At 29.8% G+C, this 13139-nt stretch overlaps 1 protein-coding gene across 1 annotated transcript; it reads left to right on the forward strand.

The window, feature by feature from the left end:
• The first annotated feature begins 11059 nt into the window (after window positions 1-11059).
• Window positions 11060-12675, forward strand: LOC145035804 (GATA transcription factor 7-like). The gene is made up of 2 exons (XM_078984315.1): window positions 11060-11633; window positions 11744-12675. The coding sequence occupies exons 1-2, from the start codon at window positions 11310-11312 to the stop codon at window positions 12449-12451; spliced, it is 1032 nt and encodes a 343-aa protein (XP_078840441.1). The 5' UTR covers window positions 11060-11309; the 3' UTR covers window positions 12452-12675.
• Window positions 12676-13139: the final 464 nt, after the last annotated feature.

A 13139-nucleotide genomic window follows, 5' to 3' on the forward strand; every position in this document is an offset into this window, starting at 1 on the left:
TGTTTATGTTTATTGTTTTCTTTGTTTTAGGAAAAGATCTGTTATTTAAACAAAATGCTAGAAGTGGTTGGTGAGGAATCGATAAATATTATTAAGATTTTTTTTTGAGAAATTAAATAATCTAACTGTTTTTTAACGTGTACTTGAAGAAAAATAACAAAAATAAAAATTTATCAAAAAATAAAATATAACATCCCAAAATTAAGATAATTTTTTTTAGTTTAATTATAATAAAAACCATCAACCCAAACGGTTTACAAACCATACAATAAAATCAGAGTATGTGTAATGCCCGTAGATCCAGGCTAATCAATTTAGAGATAATAGGGGTCGACAATGACTTTTTGACAAAAGATTATTTAGAATAAATAATCTTAACCAAGTTGTATAATATGTCTCAAGGGTTTCGTACATATAAAGAGCGCCGAAATCTGAATTATAACGAATAAGTTATGACCCGTCGAAGTTTTGCGACGGAACCGGCACGGCACCACGAAGACGTAAATAGTGAATTTATGATAGAGCGACCCTTAGCCTTAGTAGTCTAAATGAAAGTCGTAGAATATGTTAACCTGAGAACGTCCATAAAAAGAACGCCCAAATCTGTATTCGTATGAGGAAGTTATGATTTTTCGAAGTTTCGGTTTAGCGGTGTACAGCCCGAAGTTCGAGTACGACACAACCTAAACGAAAATCGAAGATCTCATTATTAGTAGCGTAACCATAAAAAGACAGACGAAAACGGACATCGAATGAAGAAGTTATGAGATTTTAACGGACTAATCATGTCTCGACCTGTTAAAAATATAACTTTAAAAATAAAGTCAAAATTAGCCGATGGAGTCTAAACGAAAGTTGTAGAGTAAGTCTCCACCTACGCGTGGATATAAATAACGTAAAAAACGGAGTTCGTATGAACGAGTTACAAGTTATAATAGCATATTTACGTATTAAAATAAAGTATAAATCATATATACGTACACACACACACACATATATATATATATATATATATATATATATATATATATATATATATATATATATATATATATATATACATATGTATATATCATTAGAAAGGTATCGACGATGTGCTCATTATAAGACTAATGTTGGGTTCTTTCGACATTAGTTTAGTACAAATATCATTAAATCCATTTAAAATAATATTATAGAGTGGTGTTTAGTTCTTTATATAACTAAAATATCATTAAGTAATTATGGATGGTAGTTTTTGAAAATTCAATTAGTATAAATAAGAGTCTTAGGCTCTCATATTTCTTGCACCATTCTCTTGATTCAAGATTCTTTCTCTCCTTATCCCACGAGCATTTCGGCCCCTTGTGATTCGACTTCTCTTTCTGTAGTTTTTAGTATAGTAATGTGAGCGTTGAAGCGCTGCACGAATCTTTCTTAGAAAGATTCAGCGACGAAGTTCTGCCCCTGCAGAGCCTAACTCCTAGCTAAAATCCTCTTGTCAGTAAGTTATGCTTACCCTATTTTAATATAGCTTATATTTAAAATTAATATTGTTATTATGAACCTATAATAAATATTTGAGCTATTATTATGACTTATATAAGTGTCGTTATAATATCTTTTTAACTACTCGCGGTACGGGGAATCTGGTTTAAAAGGCTGCATAGGATTGTTGGATTTCAGAAGTGCTATATAACAAAATGGTTCTGCCCTCCGATGTTTTATGTCTGGCCCCTGTCTATACATAGTGGTTGGAAAATATTGTTTAAACGCTTATATAATAATAATAATAATAATAATAATAATAATAATAATAATAATTACAATAATAATAATAATAATAATAATAATAATAATAAGTCACGATAAATATTAGACTAAAATCTAGTGGTAGTAATACTAGATTTCGTCGAAGGAAATTATTTTAAAGTAAATGAAGCGTTGTGCGAGTACCGAGTCACCACCTTCTCAGGTGAGTGCATAGTTACTTTCATCTTACACATAGATATGAAGTATTTTATATAAATTACGTGCTATCTGTGCATATTATCTGAATACTTGATGTGTATGTTGGATGAACGATTTTATACATGTTTTAAATGATTTAAACTGTATATGTATTTTATATTTACGATCATGTTGGGGTAAAACATGGGTAGATGTAATAGATGGAATATGAGTTTGATGATGAGTTGAGAGGTGTTATAGACTACGAGATGAGGGTGAAAGGTGGACGATGTGAGAAGCTTTTTCCCAAACGATGGGCCCGTCATTCAGCAGAGTATGGATGACAACCACGAACTATTCTAGAGAGTCTAGTGGAACACTAGTAGGCTCGCAACTTGTAGGTGTTGTGAACGATGTGTTCACCCGGTGTACTCTAAACACTGGCGTCCATGCAGACTTGGTGCCTAAACCTTGGCGACCATGCAGACTTGGTGCCTAAACCTTGGCGATCATGCAAACTTGATGCCTAAACCCTGACGACTATGTAGACTTAGTGCCCGTTGTGTAAACCTTGGCGATAATGCATACTTGATGCCTAACCCCTGGTGACTATGCAGACTTAGTGCCTGTTGTGTAAACCGTGGCAACGATGGACTTCGTGCCGATTCCTTAGGATGATCCTTAGGAATAAATGAACGAGGGACAGCTGATTCTTAGGGTAGATCCTTAAGAATAAAGAAGATAATGGGGATGGGTATTTGGGTTGATTTCTTAATTGTTTAAACATAGTAATTATATTATTGTGGGTTGAAAACCCTATATAGTCACCCGTTTTCTCAACCTGACCCACTCAGTTTATTTATATCATAGGTGTTGTTATGAAGTCACATTACACTGAGATATTAAGGTGATATAAATCACTAGTGATAATGAATGTAAGTTCTGTCTATGCTTATGTTTCTGTATTGACGATGACATCCCAAATGTTTTAAAACGAATTAAAAATATTTTTTTCCGAAATGCTTTGATAACGTATTTATCATGTTTTACTGGGAACAAATTCCGCAACATTTTTATTAAAAGAGGTACTTTGATTTTTATAAAGCATAAACAAAATCGGTTTTTTCTGGCCGTGAAAATGGGGATGTCACAGTATGTCAATCAACTAATCCAATACATCAGAGTAATATAAAGCGGAAATCATGGTGTGCGTGAAAGCTCTTCCCTTTTGATCCGGAAGTACGTAAAACATGAACTGAAATCTGTAAGCACGAAGCTTAGTGGGTTTCCCCAAAACACCGTATACCATACATATCAAGCATATAATGGGCCATGCCCCACATCCATAGAGCTCCGCCCGACATCGAGCCCCACACGGAACAACTCTGTCAATAACATGAGGTGGGCCTCGCCTCATCATATTCATCAGGCCCCGCCCGGTATACATATCACATAACAAACATGTAGGAGTCACGCACACAACTAGCATCCTAATCATAATAACCATGGGTCAGCATTGGTGCCTTCGACCCGCCAAGCATAGTGAGGAAACTCATCTCAAACTGTTGAATATCTCAGACAAAAGCTTGGACTGTTGATCCGGAAAATCCTCACGCCAACATCATCAAATAATACCCAATTAATAATTGGTCCACAACCCATACCTGGAATCCTAGTCCACTTGTCCAACACTTAGGGTAAAAGTCCATTTAACCTTTTCCCCACTCGGCCTAAAATCCAAGGCCCAATCCAATAGCACTAAAAAGCCCAATATAGCCTAAAGCTCTAAAAGATACCCAAAACCCAATCCAAGGAGGCCCAATGCCAAACAATAGCCCAAAGTCCAAAAATGATCTAATGTCATAGAAGTTTAGGACCCAAGCCCAATCAATACAAAGCCCAAATAATCCAAGTCCACCATTTCATCGCCCCACTGGTTAGCGTACACTCGGCGTACCTGGCTCGTACGCCCTGCGTACACGATTGATCCAGAAACAGGGATCGCACCCAGTACGACCAACGTACTAAGGCACCTATCGTACTAGCCTGACTCCAAGTTTTGCTCAAAAGTCTTAACCACTTAAGAACTTAACATCCAATCCTCAAATTAATATCATATTAAGGCTTAAACCATAAAGTCGAAGACTTTAAGCCTTTACATGGCTAAAAACACTCCAAAGTCCAAATCTAGCATTTAAACTCCATTAAGAAAAACATCAACCTTGCATGCTTGAGCTAAAGCATCAAACTATCATTTTTATGTACAAGGGACCTCAGAAAAGTCTAGATCTATCACCCCAAGCTGCTAGAGTAGCCCATACTCCCAAGCAAGGATTAAAGGACCAAAAAATGCACAAATAATGCCCTAAACTAGATCTATCATAATAAACCATCAAGTTAGGAGCTTTATACCTCAAATAGCTTGCAAACTTGATGAAGATCGTGGATCTGCAAGCTCCAAGTCCACCAAAGATTCACTACCAAGCTTCAATTCCTTTAAGGGACCCAAAAACCACTACAAAATCACACAATGGCTCACAAACACTCAAATGAGGCTAGGGTTTCGCTCTTAGGGTTCGGAGAAGTGAAGACTAATCATAAGATGCTCCCAAAGCAACATAAGTTGATTAAATAGGCCACAAACCCTAAAAATTAGGGTTTGTCCCTCCTTAGCGTACCCCCGGCGTACATGGGTGCCTCCACGTCCAACAATCGAGCAAATATGCCCATCGTACTCGGCTAGGACCAACGTGACAAGGATTTACAAATAAAGGTTAAAAAGGGACATACCTAAAATTGCAAATGTTACATAACCACTTTGCTCGGAATGGGCATGTCGAACCATGAATAAATTTTTATTTATTTATTTATGAACGACATTCCAGATTTTGGACCTAAATTCTAGAAAAAAATTTCGAAAAAAGAACTTCATAATTTCAAGAACAAATCCGAAATCCAAAAAACAATTATGGAATTTTGAGATTTTTTTCATTGTTTACTTATATTTTAAGAAAAAACAGTACTAATGTGAACAATATAGGATATTAGTCCATAAAATTAGACATTTTTATTCAAAAATGGTGATGTTAAGCATTTCGATATGTAGAATTCGGAATTCAAAAAAAAAGATTTCATTGAAACTAAAAAACACTTGATCTTAATAGTACCTCGGAATAAGAACATGTCTGAAAAAGTGATTATTTTTCCAAAAAAAAAAGAATTATTTATATTGAAAATCTAATTTATAATGGTTAGATTACTTAATTTCCCTTTTTTTTCTCATGATATGATCAACATAAATATTGTTATCATTTAAAACCATTATATTTATGAGATATTGGAACATAATCATAACCACTCATTTTGGAGATCAAAAATATATTTTAAAAATTCAAAATAATTGAAAACTTTTGATTTTTTTTAAATGTTATTTTCGTCATTTATATACTAAAAAAAAAATCTAACAACTCTAGTAAAATACTAGAATATTCTAACATTCAAAATAATTCTAATAAAATATTCTCATATAAAAATTACAACAAAATTATTAGAATATCCACATATTCTACTAGAATATTAGACTACAAATATTCAAACAATTTTAATAGAATATTAGAATATTTTACAAATTCTATCAACTCTAGTAGAATACTAGAATATTCTAACATTCAAAAAGTTACATTTGAATATTTACAGGGTAATATTCTATTAGAATATTTCATGTATATTATAAAAAAATGTAAGTTTTTTATTTTATTGGGTAAATAAAATGACTAAAATAATAATTACAAAAAAGAATTTTTGGATTTATCTTTTTGTTTCGAATTTTAAAGTTATTTTTTTAGTTTTTGTTTTCTAAAATAAGTGGCTAGATCGCGTTCCCACGTCTTATAAAATTAACATTGTCTCAAATAAACACACACATATATATATATATATATATATATATATATATACACACACACACACACAGAGAGCTTGGTTCATATTTGGATGTACATCTGTTGTGTGGTTGTAAGAACACATAGGATTTTAGAAAAAAAAATAATCATTAATTAAATTAAAAAAGGTATATCAGTAATATTGCATACGAATTAAATAACATTCTAATTTTAATGTTTATAATCAAGGAAAGGCAATCGAATGTCCCCTATATCATCACAAGCACGCCATGCCTTCATCAACTCAACGCCACCATCTCCAGACTTCATGGCTCCTTTTTTTCCGTCGTCCGTTTGTTCTTTAGCATCTTCCCGACCAGTTTGCCTTCTTCTGCTCAATATTTTTAATTTTTTTTATACATTTGCTCTTAACGATAGATGATGTTATGCCCAAACCCCATTTTCTGTAGCAATTGTCACAAACATTCTCATCAACAAAAGGTAATTCTTATTCGTAAACTCAAAATTTTGTTATCTAAACGATGATTGGTAACTTAAATCATTGTTTTGGGTCTTGCAAATTCAAATTTCTGATGGATTATATATTTAGGGTTTTGAATCTACTTGTTATGTGCTTGATTTGATCTGAATTTTATTGGTAATATAGATTAGAATTGTGATTCTCGCTGAAGAGTAACTTTTTGCATTTTGACTCCTCTTAATTGGAATAGAATTTAAATTTTTTTCTGATTTCTTTATATAAATATTAATCTTATCCCAAAATGTCTAAGTATGCATGTATTTATTGTGTTTTTAAGATGAGGAAATCAACATTTAGCTTTCTAATTTTAGCTCAACAATCAATAAGAATCATATTCATTGTTAATTAAAGAATGTTTATATATATATATATATATATATATATATATATATATATATATATATATATATATATATAACTGTGAAAACTCTTATAATGGTGCAAAATCACAAATTATCCTGTGCTTAGAAGTAGATTGGTTGAATTTCCAAAGTAAACATTTGTTTTGGGAAGAACGAGATATATGATTTGTTTCTTCCAAAGTGTATTTTTTTATAATAAATAATTTCTAAAGTTGTTATAAACATTATAGGACAAATTTTTTTATTAACCATGATAACTTTTAGTTTCTTTTTTTTATTTATCTTGGAAGCTTTTGTATTTCTAACGTTTTTGTTCTTGGGCTAAATGGTAGAAATATGAATTACTTTAATTTATTTTTTTATTACAACATTCTATTTTCATGTTTTTAACCTTGCACTTTTGAAACTCTACAGATTAGTAGTTAATGACTAGCTGATTATTGATTTCACACAGCTCATTGAGAGAAGACTCCTTAAAGTTCTCTCTAAAGATTATATGATAGTTTGGATTCTTCAAAAATTTGGTTATGCATAAATTAACATGATAGGTATTTCTTTAGTATTCTAATCGATTTTTGAAAGAGTGAATTTAAACATTTTTGTTTAATATTCTTGCAGACTTTTTTCAAGAACGATAGTGTATTCAATCAAAATGTCATTATGATAGAATTTCATAATTATTTGTAATATTTTTTTTATGATTTTCAAAATCATTCATTAAAGAATGACATCTTCATGTGTGAACCTTTTTATTAGGTTCAACTTACAAAAACATCAATATTCTTTCAAAATATCAAGGTTCATCTTACAAAAAAGATCAACATTCTTTTCAGAATATCAAGGTTCACCTTATAAAAATAACATTCTTTATTTAAGAAGAAATCTGGCAATATGCATTCTCAAATTTTATATTAGTTTTGTTTAGTCCAGAATATATATATATATATATATATATATATATATATATGGGTAAAGTGAATATACCTAACAACCTTATATAAGCTTAGGTACCTAACCTCATCAAACTACATCATTGCATTAAATTTTCATTGCAATCATCCAAGGTTCTTAAAGTTCATCCCTAAACTTGATTTACTTCAAAAAAAATTGGAAATTCATCATTGTATTTCTCCTACATCCTTTCATTTGTAGCGGTAGGATATGAAACCTATTAAGTGGTATTCGATAGAAAGATGTAATGTAAAAGAAAGATATTATTCAAAATCCAAATATTTTGAAAGTAATCAAGTTATAGGGTTGAAGTTTAAGAACCTTAGGCAATTACAATGTAAATATGATACAAACCGATGTAGTATTATGGAGTTAGGTACCTAAGCTTATATAAGGTTGTTAGGTATATTCACTTACCCTCTATATATATATATATATATATATATATATATATTTGAATGGTTGACGATAATTAAAGAATGAATGAAATTTAGTTTATACTTTAAGAATATATATCTTTCACGAATGTGTGTACAGTTGAATTCATATTTTTTTTTTGTTGTTGTAATTAATTCAAAAACATGTATTATTGTTTATGAAAATGAATGTCATTGCCTTTTTTTATCAATCATCTACGCTTCTTGCTCATATTTAAAAATTAGACTAATCTTAAAGAATATATGAAAGTATTATTCTTAAAGAATAAATTAATTAAATCAAATTTGATTAAAATTTACATTAAAATTAAAATTGAACTAATTATATATATATATATATATATATATATATATATAAAATAAGAGAATTAGTTATTTCTAAAATCTAGAATTTTTCTTTTTTAGTATAAGTTAATTGACTAAAATACCCTTATAATGATATTTATGTAATTATATTTTATATGCTATTCCATTTTAATATCATGTACTCTAGAATCATAACCTTTTGTTCTTTTGTCAATTGGTTTAGAATTATTCATACGTTCGTACAATAAATGTTTTTATTTTTTTTCATTTATAAATAACGAATATACTGTCATAAAAATCTGATGAATTTTTATTCACTTATTAATAACGAGAGCTGAAACTTAAAAAAAAAAAAAATTTAAAACTATATCAATATAAATATCTATTTACAGATAATAAAAAGTAATGAATTTTGATATATTTAAAATAAGTCTTCAATAAAAATAGGTTTTTACAAATCAAAAAACACAAAAAAAAAAAAAAAAAATTATGTTTATATATATATATATATATATATATATATATATATATATATATATATATATATATATATATATATATATTAAAATAATTATTATTATAGTTTACATTTAGCTAGCGTGTTTGTCCAAATATGAATAGGTGATTTTCGATGTAAGGATCGTTTCAAAATTCAAACTTGAATCGAAATAAGAGGAACATCATTTTTTTAAATATAATGAAAATAGGTACAAATTGAAGTTTCAAAAACAAAAGGCGGCCATCGATATTTTTCAACTTTAAACAAATCTAGGTACCATTTTGCGGACATTGTGATTCTAAATACAAGACTTTTCTTTATTTTCAATATATATATATATATATATATATATATATATATATATATATATATATATATATATATATATATATATATATATATATATATATATATATATATATATATATATATGGGAGGAGGATCAAATGAGAACATCAAAAAGGTTGAGAACGCGAGAACAAAGTATATTTATTTGTGATTTCATTTATTCATTTGTGAAGTAATGATATATTTTTACGCCTTTAATTTCAATTGAAGAGAAAAAACATATTGATGTTTAGTATGCGTAAAAATTTATTGTTTCTCCACAAATGAATAAATGAAATCACAAATGAATATATTTGTTCCCGCGTTCTCAACCTTTTAGGTGTTTTGATTTGATCTTTTCCTTTTATATATATATATATATATATATATATATATATATATATATATATATATATATATATATATATATATATATATATATATATATATATATATATATATAGTTTTAGAGGAAAACACCCTACCTTTTTATTTCATAACTGCATAAGTATTAAGTAACTATGTGTTAACAACACCTTAGAATAAATATAGCACTTCATTTAACCGAAATTGAATTATATGTTACTTAGGCAAATTGAGTATTGCATAGATACAATTGCACAAGCAACTATTTCCGTTTATAATTTTCTTTTGAAGAATAAAAGTTGAAATGATAGTATTAGTTGTTCACAAATAACACATACTCACAACCATAGGATAAAATTGAAGTCTTCTATCGAGTCAAATAGTGAAGAAAAAATCTAAGTGCGGAATTTGGAATAGAAGTGTTTGACTTTCGGTTGATTTGGTCCTACCCTTATATTTATAATCAATCTTGTCAGCTGTTTTTTATCCAGACAAAAGAAATGCGTTAAAATATATAATGAATAAAAAAATCAGTTATTTTTTGTATCAAGTAGTAACGATTTTATTTTTATATTTATCTTATCATGCCTTTTTGTTCTCTATTACTCCAGCTTATATCTATCATAGAAAATATAAATAAAATCGAAATTACATGGCTATTCTATGATCTTTATTTGTATAAAATCACAAATATAATATACTATTGATAATTGGAAAAACAAAATACGGTCTTAGTATATAACTGTAGAAATGGAAATTTGGCCAATATAGTAAATTATCATTTATGTAGTTTAAAGTTAATGTAATGTTCGAAAATGTGCGTTACAATTTTATAATTAGTAAACGTTTGATACCAAATAAAAGATTTGGTCATAAAAAGCTGATATCGTATAAACATTTAAAAGAATATACTATTTAAAATAAATAAATTGAAAATATATTTCTTTTGATATTTATCGACTAGTTTTAAACTAAATTCTATAAAAATTGTTGTAGTTTGAAATTATATTGATTTAAGTTAACCATTGGAAACATTTTTATTTAACCAGTTAAATATACCCTTTTCCCTATAAAACATGCACTACATGAAAATTTAAATTATATGAAAATCAGTTAGCTTTGAAATTTGTTTGGTTTAACTGTTTTTAGAAATTTTTATATAATTTAACTTAAAAATTTACTTTAACCAAATAATATATTTTCTATGCCGTTTTTTCAAATTATTACGGAAAACCATAACGTGTGATTTTTTCTTAAAAAAAAAAAAAGAAAAAAAAAAAGAAAAAAAAAATCTCTTAGTTTCCAAGTTAAATAGAAAAAACTATGGTTATAAAACGTTGAACTATACTAGTTTTTATAAAATTTGACTTAATTTTATGAATATACTATTCAAAAAGTATGACATTGTAACGATTAATAATCTTTGAAAAGAATGCATATAAAATGGAAAAAGAAAATAAACATGGAGTCCAACCCATCAGGTTCGCACATTAACCATTCCTCAGTGATCTTCACGCCAATTCCCCCTCTTTCTCTCTCTTCCATTTTCTCCCTCTCTCCAGGTAGATATACATACACAATTATTGTATCTATATACATACTTCATACCTCAATTCATATAATACCAATTTCATTTGAAAATTCTTTGTTGGGGTTTTTCTCTAGCGCTCACCTAGCAATTAATCTCATTCAAAAAAAATTAGAATTCATATGGAGTGTATTGAAGCAAGAGCATTGAAATCGAGCTTTCACTCGGAAATAATTCACATGAAATCAACCCAACAAGCTTCCTTTGAAGATTTATGGTGTGTAGCCGGACTTAACAACGTTGTTAATGTCACCGCCGATGAATTCTCCGTTGACGATCTTTTAGATCTTTCTGACAAGGATTTTAGTACTTCTGGTGAAGAATCCTTCGAGGAGGATTTTGCCTCGGTTTCTTCTCAGGATAATGATAGTAATTCGTTGAATTCTAGCAATTTTTTAACCACCGGCGACCTCGTTTCTCTTCCCGCCGACCAGCTGCCGGTTCCGGTATATACACATAACTTCATAAAATTCAATTTATTGCATGGAAAATTGTCTGCAACTTTTACAAAGTTCGATAAAAATGGAGAAATTAATTAATTTACGTTTTATTTCAGATTGATGATATGGAAAGCCTTGAATGGTTATCACAAATTGTGGATGATTCTGTGTCGGAGCTTCCTGTTTCGTGCCCGGAGACGAATTTGAAGGATGAAGCCGGCCAGTTTCCCGAGAACCGGTTTGAACCGGTGTTCCAGATGTCAGCTCGGAGTTTTACGGTTTTGGGATTAACCTATCCGGTTCCGAAGAAGGGTAGAACCGAAAAGTCGAGAAAACCAGGCCGAGTGTGGTCTTCCGGGTCGCGTTCACTCACTGAGTCGTCTTCGAGTTCTTCATCGTCCCATGACTTGTCTGCAACTTCTCCTATGCTTCTCACAAACCCGTTTCACTTCATTGAATTTTTCGAAAACCCGGCGTCGGCAAAGAAGCAGAGAAAAAACCCGGTTTACCAAAAGGGACAAATTTCAAGCGAGTTAATTAATCAACGTCGGTGTACTCACTGTCAAGTTCAAAAGACGCCTCAATGGAGAACCGGTCCTTTAGGTCCCAAAACCCTATGCAACGCTTGTGGGGTCCGCTTTAAATCCGGCCGGCTTTTTCCTGAGTATAGACCGGCTTGTAGCCCTACTTTCTCCGGCGACGTTCATTCCAACAGCCACCGGAAAGTGTTGGAAATGAGAAAGATGAAGGAAACAGATGTTGAACCGGCATTGAACCTGCAAGCTCAAAGAGATTCAATTTTGTTGCTCGACCCGGTTCAGTAGTTTAACCCAGGCCGGTTTGAAGACTTTTGTTAGGTTGGTAACGGTAGGTTAGGGAGGTCTAATTTAGGTTATATTATTTTTGTTAAATTCTTTACGTTTAAATGAGTTGTAGTTTATGTAATAGAAGTTGTAATTTTTTTTAGTAATTTTGTTGTTAGAAATACTACTATTACTTGTAATGATGAATCGTACTTTATTAAATGATAAGTTTCGTGTCGTTTTCATATTTCATATTTTAGGATAAATTTGAATTATTCACAATTGTTCGTTGGTTTGTTGTCAAGTGGTTGTTAATGACGTTGGCTTGCTATTCTTGGTTAATTTTAGGTACGTCTTGTTAATCAGACGGTCGTAAAATAATAAACTAAAAGATAAAAAAATCTATAAACTTTCAAAGTTTTTATTAAAGTATTGTTTTTTTGGATTATGACTTTTTTTATAAATAAAATTTTTTACACTTATACTCTAAATAACTCTTTTTATTTAGTTTGAGTATTTTCTTAAAATCTAATTTCATTTATTTTGAAACAAATTAAAAGCAAATAATAATAATAATAATAATCCGCGAGGATATTTGGAATGGATGTGTAGTATAAGAAATCAAAATATCCTTGATATGGATACGAGGGTATAATTCAAAGAAATTATGATTCACCAATCAATGTTCTCTTCTCCAATAATACAATTC

Source organism: Lactuca saligna, chromosome 3, assembly GCF_052625555.1.
Source record: "Lactuca saligna cultivar CGN05327 chromosome 3, ASM5262555v1, whole genome shotgun sequence".
Taxonomy (NCBI): Eukaryota; Viridiplantae; Streptophyta; class Magnoliopsida; order Asterales; family Asteraceae; genus Lactuca; species Lactuca saligna.